The sequence below is a fragment of the Sparus aurata genome, chromosome 6 (assembly GCF_900880675.1).
Source record: "Sparus aurata chromosome 6, fSpaAur1.1, whole genome shotgun sequence".
Taxonomy (NCBI): Eukaryota; Metazoa; Chordata; class Actinopteri; order Spariformes; family Sparidae; genus Sparus; species Sparus aurata.
This window is the reverse complement of record NC_044192.1, coordinates 2,570,078-2,594,048: the sequence shown is the minus strand read 5'-3', so window position 1 is coordinate 2,594,048 and position 23,971 is coordinate 2,570,078. Positions and strand designations below refer to the sequence as shown.

The following is a 23,971-nucleotide window of genomic DNA, read 5'->3' as shown; positions in this document are numbered from 1 at the left end:
GTTTTAGACACAGACTGTATGTTGCGGGGAAAATGGCAAAACGTAGACTAGAAAAATCACAAAAGAAGATGAAATCACTGTTTGACCGGAAAGCAAAACGGCGACAGTTCAGTCCTGGTGATCAGGTCATGTTTCTGCTGCTGGTTGTGGGTTCGCCATTCCAGGCGAAATTTGTTTCTGAACAGGATTATTTGATTTCAATGCCAACTGGAAAATCTAGGTTGTGTCATGTCAATTTGTTAAAGCCATATTATGACCGTTTGTCGTCATCTCCTAGCTCCAAGGAGGCCCCATGTGTGAAACCTGCCTTGTGTGTGGACACGGAGCTGTCTTCTTCAGGGGGGGCAGTTATGTGGGAGGGGGAATGGCCAACAGATGAGGGAGTGCTGCAGGTACGTTTGAAAAACTCGGACGCACTAAAGTCTTTGCCATCAGTACTTGGTCATTTGGATGAGGGTGAGCGAAATGAACTAGTTTCATTGATAAACAAGTACCCCGCACTGTTTTCAGATACGCCATCGCAAACTCATCTTACTGAACACGATATAGAGGTTGGTGATGCTCAACCAATTAAACAGCGCTTTTATCGTGTTTCACCAGACAAGAAGATGCAATTGAACAGAGAGGTTCAGTATATGCTGGACAATAATCTGGCAGAGCCTTCCAGTTCTAGCTGGGCATCTCCCTGTTTACTTGTGAAAAAACCTGATTCGACTTTTCGACCATGCACTGACTTCAGGAAAGTAAACAGTGTCACAAAAACAGATTCATTTCCTTTACCACGAATGGAGGATTGCGTTGACCAAGTAGGTGCAGCCAAATTTGTGAGCAAGTTTGATCTGTTAAAAGGATACTGGCAGGTCCCACTGTCTCCACGGGCCCAGGAGATAAGTGCGTTCATAACTTCTACCGGCTTGTATTCTTATAAAGTCATGCCCTTTGGTTTACGTAATGCCCCGGCCACTTTCCAACGGCTAATGAATATTGTGGTAAATGGGCTGGTTGGTTGTGCTGTGTACCTGGATGATGTCGTTGTGTTTAGTGATACTTGGGAGGACCATCTGCAGAGGATCACTGCATTGTTTGACAGATTGGTATGGGCACAGTTAACAGTGAATTTGGCCAAGTGTGATTTTGCTAGAGCCACAGTTACCTATTTAGGCAAAGTGGTGGGGCAAGGGGAGGTTCGCCCTGTTGAGGCTAAAGTGGAAGCCATTAGGAATTTTCCACCTCCTGTAACCAAGAAAGGCTTGCGTTTTCTGGGCATGGTGGGATATTACAGAAGTTTCTGTAAGAATTTTTCATCAGTTGTGGCACCCCTTACAGATCTTCTTAAGTCTAAGGTGAAGTTTGTCTGGTCAGATAAGGCTCAGTTTGCTTTTGAAAATGTTAAAGCACCGCAGTTTGATAAGCCTTTTACGATACAGGTTGATGCCAGTCATGTGGGGGCTGGTGCAGTCCTGTTGCAAGCTGATGTTGCAGGGGTAGAGAGACCAGTTGGGTTCTTCTCAAAAAAGTTCAGTCAGTTGAACTATTCTGTTATCGAGAAAGAAGCCCTGGCGTTAATTTGGGGATTACAACATTTTGATGTGTATACGGGTTCAGGAACCCCTCTTGTAGTGTACACCGACCATAATCCCCTTACCTTTTTGCGCTCTTTGCAAAACCCTAACCAGCGGTTAATGAGATGGGCACTATTTTTGCAGCCCTATCATTTGGATGTTCGTCATATAAAAGGCAGGGAAAATGTAATGGCTGAAGCCCTTTCTCGCGCCTTCTAGTTGTATGAAGAGTAATTGTTAATGTCATCATATTTATGCCTTTTGTCTGTTTTCCTTGTGGGCTGTCTAGCTCGCTCTTAAAAATGCTCCTGTAGGTACCCAGGTTGCGGAGAGGGTGAGATGATCCTGAGGGATCGGTAGAAGGTATGAATTGTTTTGTTACTCCAAATTAACTGTGGAAGGTTATGTCATTCTGTCGATATTGTAACGAGAAAAATGTGGCTATTGTCCATTCTGTTTTTGATGATTATTGTATTTTGTAAATAGTTATGACATATTTTGGCAGAGTACCTAGTGGGTCTCCGCTCTTAAGTGGGGGGGTGTGACGACCCCGCCCTCTCCTGGTCGTCCTTTGTTTGGTTTTCTTGCAGGCTCCTTTCAGGTAGAGAAAGGAGGAGCTGCTGATTTGACGAGATTCACCTGGGCAGCCTGAGCCCAGGTTATTTAGCTGGCTCCTCATTCCCATTCTCTCTCTCTCTGACCACTTGCTGCCTGTTTGGTTTGTGTGTTTCTTTGCTTTATCATCACCACACCTCACTTACAAACAACACTGCATACACTACTGACCTTACAGATTACAGACTTCTTTATTATGTTGTTTTGGGTTACATTTAAAAATAAAGATTTAATTTAAAGTTGCTTTAAAAGTGTGTGGTCTCCCACTTTGTCTTGCTCTCTGAGCCAGGGCTATGACACAGACCTAATCATTCTATTACTTCTGGAAAGAGTGGAATAAAGTTTGTAAAAGTCTGGAAATGCATCGTGTCATTCTTCATAATTTACAGTGTGATTCTTTGTACTGACAACGCAGCAGAAGAGAATGGACAGAAACACAGGCTGACATGTAGGAACACGTATCAAGAAGTGATGTTTGGGAAAAGATGTAACAATCTGGGAACATTATTATTATTATTATTATTATTATTATTATTATCAGTTTATTACTGATATTATTATGTGTACGAGGAACAGCACCAGACTCTGAAGCCAGTTTTCTTATGGGCCAAACTGTAATCTCATCATCCCATGATGCACTGTGGCCAAAAACTACTTTTTCCAGTAAGCTAACATTGTGAAAGAAGGAGCTGTAAAACGGCAAACACGAGTTTTTGAGCGTCACAACGTCCGAGACATGACTCGTTTCATTATCAGCATTTAAGTAATTCTGTCCAATAACATTTGGAAAATCTATAAGTGCCACACGATAAAATTATTTTATCTTCATTCCAGTTAGCCCGACGCTAAACCGGAAGTTATCCAGGCGCTAAACCGGAAGTTAGCCTGCTCGGTCGGCGGGAGGCTATAAAACCCCCAAATGGCTCCTGATGAGCAGGTTGGCAGCTTACATGGCAGCTTCTGCTGTCAGTAGGGATGGGTACCTTTCACATTTGAACCGATACGGTACCAATACTCGGTACCTGCGAATTGGTACCGGTACATATCGGTACCGGTTTTTGGTACCTTTTTGCGTGTATGTGTGGTAATTAACGTTATTTTGTATATAAAAAAACAGTCAAAACTTCTGAATTTTGAATATTTGTTGACGTGTCAATCCATGGTCACATTATGCTTGATTTTTGATGATCTAAGTACTAATAATTACAATCATGGCGACAAAAAATTAACAAAGTCTGCAAATCAAGATAAGAAACTGCAGCAGCAGTGAACCTGCTTTCTTTTTTTCAGCAGAATAGAGATATACTCCATGAAAGAACATTATAACATATGATATTGTATAAAATAACATTTAATTATAGTAAAAAAATAGTAAAGTTGCAGTGGGCTACTGTTATAAATATGCACCATATATAGTTTTGGTTATTATTATTACCATTATTATTATTAGTAGTAGTAGTAGTACTATTTTTCTGCATATTCTTGACTTTGAATGGGAGCATCTGTAATGCTGCAGTTTCTCGTCGGGCATCAATGAAGTATTTCTGATTCATATGAAGTCAGTTATCTATACTTAAACTAATTTAATTAAACAAGTTGACAGAATGGTAGAAAGATGTCATATTTACATGTCAGGATCTGATTTTTATAGACACAGATTAAATATTTAACTGTCTTGTATTATCACAGTAACAGCGTTACATACGTTAGCAGCTATAAACACTGGTAAAAACATTATAAAAATACATATTGTGGTTTGGTGCGGACCTGTAGACTGAACATATAAGGAGTAGTTCATGTTTATAGTCATCAAAGAACGTTACGTTGTTTTTGGTTCGTATCTGTTTCCTGAATATATCGTGAACATACGTGTGTGAATGTGTAAATGAGGAGCATTAACTTATGGCACTTTGTAGAAGTGAGCTTTATAAAGTTCACTTCACTGACTCGTATTAGTTCACGGGGCTGAGCTGCCTCCTCCAATATAGCGGCGACGTCGACGTACGGTCCAGCGCTCAATGAGGCGTCTATGTATATATGTGTCTATAGTGCGAGCAACAGCCGGGGAGTTTTAAAACCAGGAAACAGCTGATCACAGCAGTCAGTCCATCACTTCATCCGCGTCTCAAGATGAGCAGCTGGACAGCCGCTGAGATCCAGGAGATGCTAGCGTCTCCTCGGTCTCTGTAGCTGTCTTCGTTGCAGTGTTGCCAACTCTTTGCCAATGAAAGTAGCTAGCACTAGCTCCAAAAGTCGCTAGATGACGTCACACGCTCATTTACATATTGATGACGTAATCACGTACCAATTTGCATATATCTTACTGGTTGTGTCTCATGCAGTGAGAGGGACATTATTTTAAACCATATACAAAAGGTTTTTAGAGAAATCTTTACCAAATAATCACAAACTCACTACAGAGACAAGCATATTTGAAGTAACAACAGTAAAGGGAGGGAGAAGATCAAACGAACTATGTGCATTTTTACAAGATAGAGGAACATCCTAATCTGGAGATAAAGAGTGAGAGAGAAGATCTAGACTCAGCATCCTATCACTGGTAAAGTACCAGTGGAACCGCGAAAGACTAAGAAGTCAGAGAATGAACAGATGAAAACAGAGTAAACGGCAGCTATCCGGTCTCAAATCCACAGCGCGAGCAGCCGCGGAATCCGCTCCTGCTGCCCCAGCCGGCCCCACACACACACACCGGCCTGCCGACTGCGCAGCCGTGAGAGACGGGAGAGACCCCGGCGCTGCTGCAGAGGAGCCGTGGACTGCGATGACTCTGAGCAGCATATTACAATATCATATATTTCTCGCCTTTCCCCTGATGATCTGAATAAGTCGCTAAATTTGTCGCTTGTCGCTTTTTAGAAATAAAGTCGCTAAGAGGGTCTGAAAAGTCGCTAAATCTAGCGAGAAAGTCGCCAAGTTGGCAACACTGCTTCGTTGTCCGCTTCTTGTTGTAGCAGCAAGCTACTACCGGTCTATACTTTCAAATTAAAAGCTCTTCGCTAAGAACCCAGTTCTAAATTCCAATGGGGTGCAATGTAAAGCTCTTATTTTGAAGACACATTTGTTGCCTTTCTGACAGAGAATGCAACGTGCTTTACGCCGCGACTTCCGCTCTTACTGACGCCCGTGAAGGTGCGTTCAGGTACCGAAATGTGGTACCGATTGACTTCACGTGAATCGATACTCGTTACTTCGTGGGGAATTCGGTCGGTACCAATAAAAGTACTGAATTCGGTACCCATCCCTAGCTGTCAGTGTATGAATCATGTCTGTATCAGGATTTGTATTTTCTTGGCTGTTGTGTTTCATCTCAATGCTTTAACACCTGCTGCTGTACTTTAATGTTTTTAAGTATAAAACAGTGAAAACAAGGTGTTCAGTGGACAGTACTTCAGGTAAACAGCGGTCCTGACTCCAGAATGTCCAGCTGTTGCAGTTCTGCTCCTCTGATCAATGTTTAAAATGTAAAATGCAGATGTAGCAGTGGATGGGTCGGGTGGAGGTGGAGAGGCGTGACCTCAGTATTTCTTAAATCCTGCCACAGTGGATCACAGCGGCTCTCCATACAGCTCCGACACACTCACACACCAACGTCTGGAGCGTCTGTGGCCCAGTTGTTGGCAGTAGTTGGGCCTCGTCTGTGGCCTTTTGGCAGATTGAGCGTGTTGGATCACGTGCCCACTTGTACACAATGCTATGGTGGCTGAGGAGGACAATAAACCACAACAACATCCAGCAATAAATCTGTACTGACTGAAACACGTCCCTGTTAGCTGTGAAGCTACAACATTTAAAGGAGCACTCTGTAGTTTAATGGAAGAAATGTTCATCAGAACACAAAGATCTTCATTGAATAAACAAACTGACCTGAAAGGAAAACACAGTTTCATACTGTTTTACTTTGTTTATATGTGGCGGACCCTGCCACCTTTCCAGCTTCAAACAGTGTTCTGGGACCTTTTCTTCCTCTGAGAACAGCTTGTTTATTCACTTATGGAGAAAATACATATGTATATGTATAGGTTTGTATACCTCATTAATATTGTAAAAAAATTCTTCTATAAAACTACGCAGGTCTCCTTTAACAGAAGACGTCTGACAGAGCTCCGCCCCTCAACACACTCACCCGTGAACAAACCAGGAAACAGTCTGTTGTTCTTCCTCATTACAGAGACACACAGACAGAGACGATCAACTTCACCATCAGAACAAAGTCCAACAAGAAGAGCGTCTTCTGAGTGAGTTCAGCTATAAGAGAGAAAAACTACACTCAGCAGCACTTCTTCACCCTGCAGACACTCACACACTGAAGGTGAGTTTGACTGAAACACAACTCAAAGTGAAAGTAAAGTTCAGTGCTGTTATTAGAGGAGTGAGCAGAGACGTGACTGACTGGACTTTCTGTCTGCTGTGTTTTCAGCTTCACTCAGAGACTAAATGGCTTCCAGATCAGAGGAGGATCTCTGCTGTCCGGTCTGTCAGGACGTCTTCAGAGAGCCTGTTGTTCTGTCCTGTAGCCACAGCTTCTGTAAAGACTGTCTGCAGAGCTGGTGGAGACAGAAACAAACACAGGAGTGTCCAGTGTGTAAGAGAAGATCATCAAAGCTAAATCCACCTGTTAATCTTGCTTTGAAGAACCTGTGTGAAGCCTTCAGAGTCCAGAGAGCTTCAGAGGACTTCTGCAGTCTGCACTCTGAGAAACTCAAACTCTTCTGTCTGGACCATCATCAGCCGGTGTGTGTCGTCTGCAGAGACTCAGAACAACACACCAACCACACAATCAGACCCATCAATGAAGCTGCACAACAACACAAGAAGAAACTTGAAGAAACTCTGGAGCCTTTAAAGAAGAAGTTAAAGGTTTTCGAAGAAGTTAAAGTGAAGTTTGATCAGACAGCAGAACACATGAAGGTCCAGGCCCGACACACAGAGAGGCAGATTAAGGATCAGTTTAAGAAGCTGCAGCAGTTTCTAGAAGAGGAAGAGGAGGCCAGGATGGCTGCACTGAGGGAGGAAGAGGAGCAGAAGAGTCAGATGATGAAGGAGAAGATGGAGGCTCTGAGCAGAGAGATAGCAGCTCTTTCACACACAGTCAGAGCCACAGAGGAGGAGCTGAGAGCTGAAGACGTCTCATTCCTGCACAACTACAAGGCTGCAGTGGAAAGAGTCCAGCAGCGCCCCCTGCTGGAGGATCCACAGCTGCCCTCAGGAGCTCTGATAGACCAGGCCAAACACCTGGGCAACCTGAGCTTCAACATCTGGAACAAGATGAAGGACATGGTCTCCTACACTCCTGTGGTTCTGGACCCAAACACTGCTGGGCTGAAACTCATCCTGTCTGAAGATCTGAGCAGTGTGAGACGAGGAGAGAGACAGCAGCTTCCTGATAATCCAGAGAGGTTTGTTAACCTCTATGCTGTCCTGGGCTCTGAGGGCTTTAACTCAGGGACTCACAGCTGGGACGTCGAGGTTGGAGACAGTACACACTGGTTACTGGGTGTGTGTGCAGAGTCTGTCCAGAGGAAGGGTAAGGTATGGTCTGGATTCTGGAGTATTCAGTTATACAAAGGTAAATACTCAGCACACTCACCATCAACTCCAGGCACTTATGTCGTAGTTGAGAAGAAGCTCCAGAGGATCAGAGTGAATCTGGACTGGAACAGAGGAAAGCTGTCGTTCTCTGATCCTGACACTGACACACACATACACACCTTCACACACACTTTCACTGAGAAGATGTTTCCACACATTTACAGTCAGTATAACCTGAAGATATTACCACTGAAGGTGTGTGTGACAGTGGAACAGAGCAGGTAGAGATAAAGATGACTTTTGTGTTCACTGAATTTTACCTGTGAGGTTGCACATGCTGCTCCTGCTGTCAACTTTCTAACAATATCTTTGTTTTATTTTCAGCTGTTTGTTTTGATTTCATTTTTTGTTTCTTACTTTCAAATATGACTAAACATCAAAATGTAAATCTACGATGGATCTATTGTTTTATTTCATTAACATAACCAGGACATTGGAATTAAATATGCAACAATTATACAGAATTTCCTCTCAGGGATTATTAAAGTTATCTATCTGTACACAAAACCCTCAATCATTATAAAAACATCAACATCAGCTGGAAATCATCAATGTTTGATCAAAAGAAAGAAAACAATTATCAATTTATGAATGACTGCATGTTTGAGTGGCTGAGATCCAAGACACTTTATTTTAAAGTCTAGATTATAGTTGCTGATATTAGAATCAAAACATGATAATGGTGGTGATTTCATATCATGTTTTTCATCAACATAATAAAATATTGTCTCTTCATGGTTTTCATGTTTCATCTTGTTTGGTCCTTCTGTATCAGACTTAAGTTGATCTTGTATTTCTGGAAAGAGTGGAATAAAGTTTCTAAAAGTCTGGAAATGCATCGTGTCATTCTTCATAATTTACAGTGTGATTCTTTGTACTGACAACGCAGCAGAAGAGAATGGACAGAAACACAGGCTGACATGTAGGAACACGTATCAAGACGTGATGTTTGGGAAAAGATGCAACAATCTGGGAACATTATTATTATTATTATTATTTTATTACTAATATTATCATGTGTACGAGGAACAGCACCAGACTCTGAAGCCAGTTTTCTTATGGGCCAAACTGTAATTACATCATCCCATGATGCACTGCGGCCAAAAACTACTTTTTCCCGTAGTAGAACAAGGTATGTGTAACTCGAATTTGGGCTTTTTTTTATCCTCGAGTTTAATAATGATTGTAGACGTTTTCCAATAAATGTATCTTTTATTTTTCTATTGAAAGTGGGTTTGGAAATTGTGAATGAAATGTTCATGTATTTTATCTCTTTCTTTTTCTTTCTGTATTTCTTTTCCGTAGTTTTCTCGGTGCTGCAGCAAACAATAAACTTTAAGCATCTGTTATGAATCTCTCCGCTACACTAAACTTTATACCATGTTCTGATTCATACAGGGATGAAAACAAAACTCCAAATTCATCTTTAATCTTCTGTAAATGTATGAAAGCATTTATAATTAGTTTTTTCATTCAAAAACTTAATAAATAACTTTATGTGACTGCTGTGACTTTCCTCTGCATGGAAGTTTTATTTCACCATTGAGACAACGTGCAGTAAACACGTGCACACACACACATGAAGAATAAACCATGTTCAGATTCAGACTTTATTGATCGATCAGAAGTTCCCTGTGACAGCAGCTGACAGGTGGAGGAAGGAAACTGACAACAAGTCACCATGGTTACATCATGAGCTTGTGATGACAACACACCAGGTACACAACACTGTGCTGCCCCACAACAAACACATGGTGGCGCAATACACACACAACAGACAGGCCTGTGTCACACACACAACAGACAGGCCTGTGTCACACACACACACACACACACACACACACACAGCGTCACAGAGATGATGTCACTGTGGTGTCATGGTGACAGCGTTACTTTACATATTAGTTACCTTCATTTTAAAGTTATTTATTACGCAACAATATGACTCTGAAAGAATCGTCAGTAAAGGTTCTTTAAATTCTCCCTCAGGTTGCAGAACTTCTTGGCAGCAACAGCGACGACGACAACAGTGATGATGACGACGACTCGGAGAACTCAGACCAGTCGTTCAGAAGTGATGATCCAAGTAATCCAGACTGTGAGTAACACTGACGGTTCATCCGCTCACCATCAGAGAATTGTTTGGTCACTTTCACACGAGAAGTTCAGGTGTTTTACAGTGTTTCTGTTGTGTGTGTGTGTGTGTGTGTGTGTGTGTCCTCACTATCCAGACCAGTCAGATGAGGAGATCCGTATCCTTCGGTCCCTCAGAGACAGGTGGTTCTCCTGACCTGAACACAACTTGAACCCCAACAAGGACTTTTTTCCCCCTTTTTTAAAACCATCATTTCTCATTTCATCAGGCAAGTTGACTGTGAACACACTGATGGGATGTTGTCTCTCTGTACTCTGAACTTCAGAGAGACTGATGGGAATAAATGCTTCCCAAAGATCACGGTGCTCAGATGAATACTGACTTTCACTCTCTGCTGTGTTTCAGCCGGAGGGAGATTCGTGAATAAAAAATATTTATGATGTTTTACGTGGAAGATTTAATGTTGCTCCGCTCCAAAAGAGACGCTTTGTTTTGTTACTAAACTGTTCTGTTGAGCTCAGAGTTGAATTCATCGACTGAAGCACCCGACAGATGAATCCTTTAGGTTTAATCTTAAATGTTCCTTAGAGCCATAAGAGGAAAACTAAACAGTGTGTTATCCACCGGTCAGACATCATCTCTTTACATCCTCAGAGAACTTTGGCCCAGTTCAGACCCGGTGACATCGTCCTGAATGATCCGACTGCTCGGCTGCTTCTTTGTCCCCGTGGAGAAAGTCACCAGACTCCCTTAACAAATGTGTCCGTTTAGTGAGTCGTTGAGTTGGAGACACTTTATAAACTCTGTGAAACTCTGTCTCTGACTCATTCTGCATTATTTGGACCTTCTTGTAAATTCGGCAAATGTAAAACATTAAGTTCTTTATTTATTTATTGAATTATTTGGTCTGTTCTTTGAGCTGTCCACTCGTTATCGGATCACTCAGGACGGATGTTGATATCAGATCTGAACACGGTGTTTTCTCTGCAGTCTTCTTTTCTAAATGATGAAAGTTAAAAGCCAAATAATCATAAAGGCTCGTTGAGTTTTCCTCATTTAACAGCAATAAAAACTTGGATGCACTGAAAACACTTCTGAGCCTCAAACACATTAAAATGTAAAGTCCCAGGTATTTTCTGTACAGATTTAAAGACACACAGAAGTCCTCGCTCTTAACTTGCAGGTATAAGAATGTTTCTATGCACATAATAAAAGTACTTGTTTTAATATCAGATGTTTGCAGCAGGCTTCCACTGCACTGATGCTCCAGTCTGCAGTTACATTCTGTATAATTTCCCCTTAAGGTATAAAACATAAACACATTTTAAATGAGGATAACCGACATGGAAGTGTTTAATTTGTGTTTTCTGATGTTTTTCAAAGTCGGATAATTTTGTTTGATTTATTTATTTTGACTGTTTCTGATTGAATTGAATTTATTTTAGTTTATCTTTGTAGGACTTGATGGTTTTTACATACTGAGAGAAACTGAGGGATCTTTTGTCTTCATTTATATTTAATTTAAACATTTTTTTTTTTAAACTGGCAGCACGAAGCCGACTGAAAATCCTTTAAATTAACTGATAAAACAAATCAAAATGTCTTTAGAGGAAAAGTGTAGCAAGAAATATAAACTCAGTGACAGTAAAACAGAGTTGCAGCATTCTGCTAAACAACTGAAGCAGCTGGAGACTTGATTTAAAACAGAGAAACAACCAGAAAGAGAATTTAATTTTGCCCGTTCTGAAGCCAGAATCTGCTGTAAGTCCATCTGAAGTGGATGCATGAACTTGACACATTGAGGATCAATTTGTCATTTCTGAGTTTCCCGAGACGAGAATCAGGAGCCGTACAGCACAATTTTGTGTTGTTTGGTTGTTTTAAAACAAGTCTCCAGCTGCCAAACTTCACCTGACTTTCCGTCAACATGGAGGTGAGGAATTTTTGGGTGAACCGTTAATTTAAAAGGTTTTGATAAAGACAGGAAACCGTCAAAGGTCTCAGACAGTTAGTCACTTCCTGTTAGCATTTCACGACTGATGGCTGCTGGTTGGATGTTTGTAGCAGCTGATGATGTGTAATGTCATAATTTACACAAACATGTTGGATGTTGTCTCATCATCAGCTGCTACAAGGTTTCAAACACACGGTGGGAAAGTTAGATTTTGTATTAATAACAATTTTTCACATTTTCATTTCACAGTGTGATTACCTCACCGCCGAACAGTCGACCTTTGACCCTCAGTGGGTGTGGTCATTACGGGTTAGCATCACAGCCGGTGTTGGACCGTCTCTGACTCTCTGAGCTCGTGTCTGTTCATGATGTCAATGACTTTTGTTGCACCAACGTCAGACGTGTTGGAAGCTTTCAGACCAACATTACGCTGCGTCAAACAATCAGCAACATGTTTCACAAAGCTGTGAGCGACCTGGATGGAGTCCCGTGGCCGTGTGGAGGGATTTATTTTGTTTTGTTGTTGTTACTGGTTGTTCTGGTGTTAAACTGGTCAACATCACTGCTGCGGGATGAAAACTGAACACCACAGATTTGTTCTTTGTACGTGACGTTTGTGGAGCTCGAGAGACGTTCAGTGTTTCATCCTGCAGCAGCTCTTCAGAGCCACAGAATCTACACCTGTACAAGAGATTGTTTTGTCTATAAATCTGCTTTTCTGGTTGTAAATGGTTGATATCAGTATATACTTGAGTTCATAAGTTCTACTTTAATAATAAAAGACCTCCCCTCTTGTAACTTTTGTGAGGCGTATCATTACAGCCTGCATCGTTTTGACTTAATTGATTTAATTTCATTTCTTTAAGAGGTCGTTTGTATTCGATGGGCACATTTTGGTGAATGTAGTCCGTCTCATCAGCAGGTAATGAAGCATCATATTAGAAACTTTTATGAAAGAACTGAAAAGCTGAACTTTTTGTGTCATTACTTGGATCAACCACTAGAGGTCAGAGTTACATTGTAACCATCAGGTAACTAACGTGAAACAAAATGTGAAAAGAGTTTTATAATAAGCTCTTTTTCTTCCTACATATCTAATTTGTTGGATTGGAATTGATAGAAATGCACAAAGAGATGATAACAACTGTATATATATGTATGTATAAAAAATCATTTCTCATGCAACTTAATATTACTGATGAACTTAAAAACATTTCTTAGAACCTTTAAATACTTAAAGGTCATTTCACCTTAAAACCAAAGCTATGTAATGTTCTTCTCACCTGTAGTGCTGTTTATCTGTTGGGACCGTTTTGGAAACTTTAGGAGATATTGGCAGTAAAGATGTTTGCCTTCTCTCATATATAGAAACTATTGTGTGCAGACAACAACAAGGCTTCATAATGAATTCATGTGATAAGAGATGGAGAGATTCTAACCTGCTCAGACATTATTAAACAATACTTGTTTCTTAATCAATCATTCACAAAGTAGGAATAGGTAATGCAGGTGATGGAAGCTCTGGTCTCCACTGCAGAAAAATGTAGATATCACGTATAGTCATAGCTTTGACGATGCCACTGAGAGACATTAGACTCCATCAAGAGACTCAACATGTTCTTTAAAAATCAGGGTGAGCAGGATTAAAACCACAACAGAGTTTAATTCAAAAAAGGGTTTATTAAGTAAATAGCCAGTAAAGACAACAGCACTCACTGTCCTTAAACACTATCTGCTGCTTCAGGCTCCTGTCGTGGCTCGTCTGGTCGGTCCGACCGCTCGTCTTCAGGGTTCTTCATTTTGACTTGTCAGTCACCTGCAGGAAGAAAAAGAGGAGCAGTGGTAGTCTGATGTTTCTTTGTGGAGGTTTTTGTGTTTGTGGAGGTTTTTGTGTGTTTGTGTAGATTTTTGGGTGTGTTTGTGGAGGTTTTGTGTTTATTTGTGGTTGTTTTGTGTTTGTAGAGGTTTTCGCATTTGTTTGTGGAGGTTTTGTGTTTTGCGTTTGTTTGTGCAGGTTTTTGTGTTTGTTTGTGGAGGTTTTGTGTTTGTGGTCGTTTTGTGTCTCTGTGCAGGTTTTGTGTCCATTTGTGGTCATTTTGTGCCTGTTTGTGGTCGTTTTGTTTGTTTGTGCAGGTTTTGCGTTTGTTTGTGGGGGTTTTGTGTTTTGCGTTTGTGGAGGTTTTGTGTCTGTGGTCGTTTTGTGTTTGTTTGTGCAGGTTTTGTGTTTGTTTGTGCAGGTTTTGTGTGTTTGGGGAGGTTTTGTGTGTTTTGATAGGATTTGTGTTTATTTGTGTTTGTTTGAAACGTGTACATACAACGATCCGCCACAAGATTAAACCAATGACTGGTGAAATAAATAACATTGATCATCTTGTGACAATGTCACGTTCTGCTTGGAAACCTTGAGTCCTGGCCTTCACATCGACGCCTCTTTGAGAAGCACCAGGCACCCAAACACATCTGCAGACCAAGTTCACCTCCTCATGGCAAGGACACTCCTCAGTGGCAGTGGCCCCCCAGCAGGACAATGTAGCTGCATCACTGCAAAAACTGCTCAGGAACGACCCAAGGAACGTGACGAAGACCTCAAAGTGTCAACCTGGCCTCTGAATTCCCCAGATCTCAAAACAACTGAGCATCCATTGGATGTACCATGAACCAAGACCGATCCATGGGGGCCCCAACATGGATGGGACTTGGCTCTGGCACATCCCACAGATGGTCAACTGGTTTGGGATCTGAGGAATTCAAAGGCCAGTTCATGTTCATTGGACCATTCCTGAGCCGTTTTTGCGGTGGTGCAGGTGCAGGTATCCTGCAGGGGGGGCACTGCCATCAGGGAGTGCTGTTGCCATGAGGGGGTGTACCTGATCTGCAACCATGTTTGTGTGGATGATACTCGTCAGAGAGTTGTCCACATAACTGCCAGGACTCAAGAGTTTCCAGCAGAACATTTGATTGTAACAAGATGATCAATGCTCACTTCAGCTGTCAGTGTTTCAATGTTCTGGCTGATGGTGTGTATACATGTTTTGTGTTTGTTTGTGGAGGTCCTGGGGCTATTTTTGTCGGTTTTGAGTCTCCTTGTGGAGGTTTTTAGTCCCTACCTCAGTTTTATTTAACCTGAAATCACTTTTCACAATTTGTTTAATCAGAGTTTTAATTTAAGTTAATGGGTAAAGTGTCAGTGTAAATCTGAACATTTACATTAGTGTAAACTTACTCTGTACGTTCATTTAGGCAGTGTACTTTAGTACAATTGAGGTACATGTACTGTTCTTGAGTTTTTCTGTTTTCACAACTGATTTACAATTAATATGTTCACTGCACATTATTTAACCGCTTGCATTTTAGAACATTAGTCAAAAGTAACTTTGCAGATTATTATAATTACGAAGCGAATTAAAGCAATACTATAATGTCAGCATACTCTTAAAGTAGTCCTAGAGAAAGATAGATGAGTCTCATTCTCAGGTTGTCAAATAACGACCTTCCTGGGCTGTTAGCAGAACTCATAGAGAGTTGAGTTGTAGACGGTTTGAAGACATCTATTTTTATATACATTTTATTTCAAGATATATTTTTCTATATATTTTTTTAATGTTTATCCAGTAGCTGTAAAAACACTCCTTGAATCCTATGGGTGTTGAGGTGGGGCCTAAGTCTGCTCTGGTTGGTCAGTTCTACTGGTGGTTCACTGCACTTCTACCATGAATATGACCAACAGACTGAACGCACAATCACTCATAGGATACCAATATTACCAATACCAGTCAGCTGATCAAAGGCCCACTTCTGCCATTGCTTGTGTGGCTACAGCTCACAGTGTAACGGACAGCACAAGGACATTTATAATGCATGATTACTGAACTCCCGTCAAGCTAACCTGTAACTAACAATGATAACACCAGGTTTGCCTGGCAGACCACAAACAACTGGACTGCTGTTACTGAACTTTTGTACGTAGAACTCTACGGTGGTGAACTGGTTGCTGTAGCTTACTGCGCTCAACATTGTTTAGCTAACACTGTTAGCCTGAAAGGATTTATACCACGATGTTTCTCCAGCAAAACAACAACTTCAAAGGCTTCATAAAGCTAATCAAGCACTCTCTGAACGCACATTTGCACGCTCGAGTGGAGATGAACCTGAACTGAAAACAAACTTTCAATACACTCAGAAGAACGCAAACAAACTAACAACCGCTCAAGCTGTTAGTAGCTATCAGTTTGCTGCACTTCTACCATGAACATAACCACGACAACTGCTTCCAAACGAAAAACATCACCACAGCACAATCGGATCCTTGTTAGTGGCCTGCTGGGCAGTGAGGCCGAGGGCCCTGTAGCAGCTTTGTAATGATCTCTGCATGGTGTTATCGAGCAGGATGTTGTTGCACACAATTGCAAAGAAAATGAATTCCTGCAATTGTTTTCATTTTGTTTTATCACGGAGGTTCAACATTATCTTCAAGCAAAGGCATCGCGTCTATGCGCACTGAACTCGCGAGTGAGATCGTCATGGACAGATGAGGGCAGAGACCGGAGCCGCTTCAGTGGCGCCAGGCTAGCTTTTACCGTGGCCCTGAGCATGTCCCTAGCCAGGCACGAGGTCCAACTAAACACGCACACTTTGTGCACGATTCTACCAACCATAGGTGTGTAACAACAGGGGCCTGTAAGTTGGCGGGATCGCACAATGGCTAATAGGATACGCTATTACCAATACCAGCGGCTGATCAAAGGCCTGACTACTGCCATTCATGGAAAACACAGCTTACAGCTCTGATGGACAGCACTCAGGCATTTTCCGTTGAAGATAGCTGAAGTCCGGTTAAGTTAACCTGTAACTTACAATGAGAACACCAGGTTTGCCTGGCAGACCACTAACAACTGGATTGCTGGTCCAGAACTTTTGTCCCTAGAACCCTAGGGTGGTGAACTGGTTGTCCTAGCTTACCATGCTCAACATAGTTTAGCTAACACTGTTTTTCATTAGAAGCTCCCTACCACAAACCAAAAAGTCTCTGCAGCAAAACAACTCAAAGGCTTAATAAAGCTTATCAAGCAGTCTCTGAACACACAGTTGAACACTCGAGTGAAGACGCACAAGAACCGAAAACAAACCTTCAATTCCATCAGAACGATAGAGACAAACTAACAACCACTTATGCGGAACACACAGGGGCAATCAAGGTGAAACAAAATGTTTCTGAGGCATCTAGGAAAGTCACAGTGAGACATGGGCCACACCTGAGAGTGAAATTCTGACACTGCTTTCTGAAAAACTACAGCTGAACCAAATGGAGACTGAACTGGAATGAGCACAAAGAATCGTAAACAACTGACTGACGATGGGACCAGCAGCAACAGCACCAGAGTACGAGAAACTGATAATTGGGCCTTCTGTGACACCATAGTGGTGCCTGTCAACCCAAACGGTCAGTATTCAACAACCTGTGAATGGGACTTCATTATCCTCAAGAATCATATTTATCATTTATTAATAACAATACACTGCCCACACCATTTATAATTACACTGTTTATCTTTGTACTTATTATGTTTATATGATTCTATTTCTGCTCTGGCTCTTCCTTTTACCTTTTTATTATATTGTTTATTTTTGTACTATTATTATAGTTTATTGTTATATTGAACTGTCCTTTGGTGAGACTAATAAACAAATTTCTGATTTTGATTCTGATCACTTACTGATCTCAACTATTAAATAGTTAACATGTGCACATACAACGAGAGCCACAAGATTAAAACCAATGACTGGTGAAATAAATAACATTGATCATCTTGTGACAATGCCACGTTCTGCTGGGTAACCTTGAGTCCTGGCCTTCATGTGGACGCCTCTTTGAGAAGCACCAGGCACCCAAACACATCTGCAGACCACGTGCAGATGAAATGAAGACTTTGAACCTGACTTTCAGATTTATGTTCTGTAAATGTGTGTGTTTTCAATTAGAAAAGTTCTCATTTGCATATTTAAACATAACATTAAACAATAAATTAAATGTGATATACAAAATTATTGTCTCAGTTTAAAATAATTAACATGATAATTTTCATCGTAATTGTGCAATTTCTTTTTTTAAATTTTTTTTACCTTATTCACCAGCTTTATCCAGAAATGTACAGAATATTGTATTTCAGATCTTTAAAGGTCGTCATCGTAAAAAGGATATTTTTTCTGGGTCAAGTCTCACTTAAACCAAATGTGAAGAACAGTAGATTGTTTTGGGCTGTCACCTCGTCTTCTTTCTGTGTGCTCTCTGTTTGAGCCATTGGATGGCCTTGTACTGCCATCTAGTGGCCAGTCTTGGCGAGGGTAGCAGGTTAGAAAAGGGAGGAGACTGTGAGCCCTGTAAGCTCACCTGTGCGCCTCCTCACCTGTGCGCATCTCCATCACAGTCTCCTTTGTTTCCACTGGGTTGGCGCTGTGTCCGTGCTGCCGAGTTTTTCCTTTGTTTGGATAATTTGTGGATCTCTAAGTAAGTTTGCCTTTGAACTATTTAATGTGATAACGTACCACCTTTATGTTGATCAGGTTGCTGCAGGCTGTCCTAAGTTGTTTTATTGTTATTAGGAGGCACCTTCAACAAAACATACGATTAGCTCCATTGGTTTAGTGCAGTGGTTCTCAATATATTTGTGGCCCCGAACTATTATTCCTTCACCATGTGTTTTGGCTGCTGCCAGGGCAATTTTTAACTTTCACTTTAGTTTTGGAGCAGTTCCATATTCATATCAAGCTGCAACCCGGATTCTTGTCAGATCTATGACACAACAACAAAAAGCAACAGGTCTCCTTTAACAGAAGACGTCTGACAGAGCTCCGCCCCTCAACACACTCACCTGTGAACAAACCAGGAAACAGTCTGTTGTTCTTCCTCATTCCAGAGACACACAGACAGAGACGATCAACTTCACCATCAGAACAAAGTCCAACAAGAAGAGCGTCTTCTGAGTGAGTTCAGCTATAAGAGAGAAAAACTACACTCAGCAGCACTTCTTCACCCTGCAGACACTCACACACTGAAGGTGAGTTTGACTGAAACACAACTCAAGGTGAAAGTAAAGTTCAGTGCTGTTATTAGAGGAGTGAGCAGAGACGTGACTGACTGGACTTTCTGTCTGCTGTGTTTTCAGCTTCACTCAGAGACTAAATGGCTTCCAGATCAGAGGAGGATCTCTGCTGTCCGGTCTGTCAGGACGTCTTCAGAGAGCCTGTTGTTCTGTCCTGTAGCCACAGCTTCTGTAAAGACTGTCTGCAGAGCTGGTGGAGACAGAAACAAACACAGGAGTGTCCAGTTTGTAAGAGAAGATCTTCAAGGGAAGAACCACCTGTTAGTCTGGTCTTAAAGAACCTGTGTGAAGCCTTCAGAGTCCAGAGAGCTTCAGAGGACTTCTGCAGTCTGCACTCTGAGAAACTCAAACTCTTCTGTCTGGACCATCAGCAGCCGGTGTGTCACATCTGCAGAGACTCAGAACAACACACCAACCACACAATCAGACCCATCAATGAAGCTGCACAACAACACAAGAAGAAACTTGAAGAAACTCTGGAGCCTTTAAAGAAGAAGTTAAAGGTTTTTGAAGAAGTTAAAGTGAAGTTTGATCAGACAGCAGAACACATGAAGGTCCAGGCCCGACACACAGAGAGGCAGATTAAGGATCAGTTTAAGAAACTGCAGCAGTTTCTAGAAGAGGAAGAGGAGGCCAGGATGGCTGCACTGAGGGAGGAAGAGGAGCAGAAGAGTCAGATGATGAAGGAGAAGATGGAGGCTCTGAGCAGAGAGATAGCAGGTCTTTCACACACAGTCAGAGCCACAGAGGAGGAGCTGAGAGCTGAAGACGTCTCATTCCTGCACAACTACAAGGCTGCAGTGGAAAGAGTCCAGCAGCGCCCCCTGCTGGAGGATCCACAGCTGCCCTCAGGAGCTCTGATAGACCAGGCCAAACACCTGGGCAACCTGAGCTTCAACATCTGGAACAAGATGAAGGACATGGTCTCCTACACTCCTGTGGTTCTGGACCCAAACACTGCTGGTTCACTACTCATCCTGTCTGAAGATCTGAGCAGTGTGAGAGGAGGAGAGAGACAGAAGCTTCCTGATAATCCAGAGAGGTTTGATAACATCTGCTCTGTCCTGGGCTCTGAGGGCTTTAACTCAGGGACTCACAGCTGGGATGTCGAGGTTGGAGACAGTACATACTGGTTACTGGGTGTGTGTGCAGAGTCTGTCCAGAGGAAGGGTTACGTATTGTCTAAATTCTGGCGCATTCAGTTAAACAATGGTAAATACTCAGCACACTCACCATCAACTCCAGTAACTGATGTCGTAGTTGAGAAGAAGCTCCAGAGGATCAGAGTGAATCTGGACTGGAACAGAGGAAAGCTGTCGTTCTCTGATCCTGACACTGACACACACATACACACCTTCACACACACTTTCACTGAGAAGATGTTTCCACGCATGTACAGTCTGTCTAACCTGAAGATATTACCACTGAAGGTGTGTGTGACAGTGGAACAGAGCAGGTAGAGATAAAGATGACTTTTGTGTTCACTGAATTTACCTGTGAGGTTGCACATGCTGCTCCTGCTGTCATCTTTCTAAACACGTTTATTTTTATTTCAGCTATCATTTCATTCTTTGGTTTGATTTTAATTTTTTGTTTCTTAATTTCAAATATGACCAAACATCAACATGTAAATCTACGATGGATCTATGATTTTATTTCATTAACATAATCAGGACATTGGAATGAAATATACAACAATTATACATAATTCCTCTCAGGGATTATTAAAGTTATCTATCTGTACACAAAGATGTCAATCATTATAAAAACATCAGCATGAAATGATCACCTGTTCAACAGATAGTTGGTTTTAACTCCCTGTGGTTACAAATTATACGCAGTTCCCATTTTAGCAAACTGCTGTCAGTGACTTTCTCTCCTTTAACTGTTGGCCAACAAGCCTGCTCAGTTATATAGTTTCTCTAAGCTGCATTCTGCAAACCAGCTGTGTACTCAGATTTTTATTACCTTCGGGTGGTGATGGATTAAAAGGAAGAAAACAATCATCAATTTATGAATGACTTGAGTGGCCAAGAGCCAAGACACTTTATTTTAAAGTCTAGATTATAGTTGCAGATATTAAAATCAAAACATGATAATGGTGGTGATTTCATATCATGTTTTTTTCATCAACATATTAACATATTGTCTCTTCATGGTTGTCATGTTTCATCTTATTAAGTCCATCTATATCAGACCTAATTCTATCTGTTATATCTGGAAAGAGCTGAATAAAGTTTGTAAAAGTCTGGAAATGCATCGTGTCATTCTTCATAATTTACAGTGTGATTCTTTGTACTGACAACGCAGCAGAAGAGAATGGACAGAAACACAGGCTGACATGTAGGAACACGTATCAAGACGTGATGTTTGGGAAAAGATGTAACAATCTGGAAACATTATTACTATTATTATTATTATTATTATTATTATTATCATTATTATCATGGAGGAGGAGCAGTTACAGACTCTGAAGCCAGTTCTTTCATTGGCCAGACTGTAATTACATCATCCCATGATGCACTGCGGCTCAAAAAGACTTTCCCATAAGCTAACATTGTGAAAGAAGGGGCTGTTAAACGGTGGATGCGTGTTTTCGGGCGTCACAACATCCGAGACATGACTCGATTCACTGTCAGAATTTAAACAATTCGGTCCAATAACATTTGGAAGGTCCAGGAGAGCCGCACGATGAAATTATTTAATCTTTACTCTAGTTAGCTCGTTGCTAAACCGGAAGTGAGCCGGCTCTGTCGACGGAAGCCTTCAGTGCGCATGCTCTGTGGGTCGCACTGCGGAAGAGCCACCGCCGAAAGTCGAGTGTTTAACTCGATTAATTTTTCAGCATGTTTTTAGACTAATTTTATCAGCATGTTGATGACAAGACCTACATGACGAACAACAAATGTACAGGGAGTATTAATACACAAAAAACAAACAAAAAACAACAGAAAAAACAAAAACAAACAAGCACCAGTAATATAAAGATTAGATAACTAAATTAATGAATTACTTCATCAAATAAAATAACAGCAGCACCATTTCATCTGGCAGTACAGTCCACAATTTTTTTCAATAGACTCGATGTCTTTAAAGCTTTTTTGTTCTTAGGCACATTACGAACAGAATCATAAAAAATATTGAGCTCAACCTTGAACAAAGTTTCATTTGGAATAAATTGAAGAAATTTGGCTTTATGAATATGAAATTTACCAAGCAGACACAGCAATTTTATCACATCATTAATTTCCTTATTGTTAGATTCAACACTCAAAAATAAGACCATATCTTCTGTAATTGTGACCAGGATCTTATAAGACTCCCAAATTAATAAAGACATTTGAGTCCAAAAGTTAGTAGAATGGAGGCATCCATAAAATAAATGAGAAAATGACTCAACGTCTTCTTTGCAGAAGGAACATAAAGGGGACACATCGGGTCTAAACTTGCTAATGAATTCATTACAGGAATAGTATCTATGTAAGAGTTTAATATGAACTTCTTTAACTTTACCGGGGATAAGAAATCTGTTAAATTCGGTCCAGACATTCCTGCTGATGTTAGGAAACATCTCTCTCCAACGATGAAAGGAGTTGGGATATTGACTATGAATAGAAGTAAAAACACTCCTTATATGCATTATTATAAGAACGTTCCTCAAAAGCCCTTCCACCAAGCCACAGTGTGGGAATCCTTCCTGAGAAAGGTTCATACAGAAATGATGCCTTAATTAGAGACAGTAATTTAGTAGGTATACTTTTAAGTATTCTGGAATGCAAAGAGCGAGAGATATCTAATGCTCTTTGTTGGGTGAATTCTTCATAAGTAGCTAGATCCCCAGTATCATTTAGAAGCTCATAAATAAACACAATACCTTGGTCATACAATTCCTTAAAAAATAGGGTCTTATTTTTGTATACAACATGTTGATTATTCCATAAGACACACGTGTGTGGGGAGAAGTTGTGTTTGAAAGCGATTTTCCATGAGTCCAGGGCTTGTTTATGTTAAGTTTAACAGGCAATTTACTTGAAATAAAATTACACGAAAGCAAAAACTTTAAACCACCACATTTGGCAAACAAATGATTGGGGATAAAAAACCAGGGGGTATTATTATGTACCAAACAATGTTTTAACCAGTTGATTTTAAATATACTATTAATGGTTTGAAAGTCTAAGACATTAAGACCACCTTCTGAGTATTGTCTGGTAAGTGTTTTCCTCTTTACATACTCAGTCCTGTTTCTCCAAACGAATTTAAATAAGAGTGAATCAATAGCTGCACACGTTTTCCGATCAACATATAAAGACAAAGCTGGGTATACTAATCTAGATAAACCTTCTGCCTTAGAAAGTAAAACACGACCCATAATAGTAAGGTCTCTTTGTAACCAACAGTTAAAAATCCATTTAGATTTTTCAATTTTTGGCAAAAAGTTTTGAGAGATCCTTTCATCTGTAGATCTGTTTATTGTAATTCCCAGATATTTTACCACTTTTTTTTACCTTTATGCCATCTATTAAAAGAATGTCAGAATCATGTACAGTCATTATCTTACACTTAGTCTTATTAATAGTAAGGCCAGAAGAAGCAGAGCATTCGCGCAGTTGCTCTCCAGGTACTGCGCGATCCTCGACCCACCTTCATGACGTCAGGACTTTGCCCTAATTGGCTCTCATCTACGCTGACGTATATGACGTGTGTTTCGATGAATTTCCATATCCATAAACGCCTCGGCAGGACATGGAAACATGCAACTAAGAGAGCTCCGTCTTTCTTTTTTTTTAACACCTAAAGTTTGATTCGTAGGTTATACCAACTATAAGTTGCATCTCTAAGCAACACTAAGATTTAAGCTGAGAGTTGGAGACAGATAACCTCCATTTTTAACGTTGGCAAGACTCTGAAAAAAAAAGGGAAGAAAATCTCTGCCAGCGTTAATTAACCTGAGAAGTGACAACACCTGGGACGCCGACAGAACGCCACCATGGCTGGGAGAAGAGTAAAAGATAGAGGAAGATTTCGCACAGCC

At 40.9% G+C, this 23,971-nt stretch overlaps 3 protein-coding genes across 3 annotated transcripts in view; 2 read left to right on the top strand and 1 right to left on the bottom strand.

The window, feature by feature from the left end:
• LOC115582774 (dedicator of cytokinesis protein 3-like) overlaps positions 1–23,971 on the bottom strand; it is a 391,011-nt gene that overhangs the window by 333,875 nt on the left and 33,165 nt on the right. The window lies entirely within an intron of this gene.
• LOC115583241 (E3 ubiquitin-protein ligase TRIM39-like) lies at positions 3,094–8,621 on the top strand. The gene is made up of 3 exons (XM_030419876.1): positions 3,094–3,114; positions 6,270–6,507; positions 6,616–8,621. The coding sequence occupies exon 3, from the start codon at positions 6,633–6,635 to the stop codon at positions 8,010–8,012; it is 1,380 nt and encodes a 459-aa protein (XP_030275736.1). The 5' UTR covers positions 3,094–3,114; positions 6,270–6,507; positions 6,616–6,632; the 3' UTR covers positions 8,013–8,621.
• On the top strand, positions 18,727–20,420 carry LOC115583242 (E3 ubiquitin-protein ligase TRIM39-like). The gene is made up of 2 exons (XM_030419877.1): positions 18,727–18,891; positions 19,000–20,420. Exon 2 carries the CDS (start codon positions 19,017–19,019, stop codon positions 20,394–20,396), a length of 1,380 nt encoding a protein of 459 aa, XP_030275737.1. The 5' UTR covers positions 18,727–18,891; positions 19,000–19,016; the 3' UTR covers positions 20,397–20,420.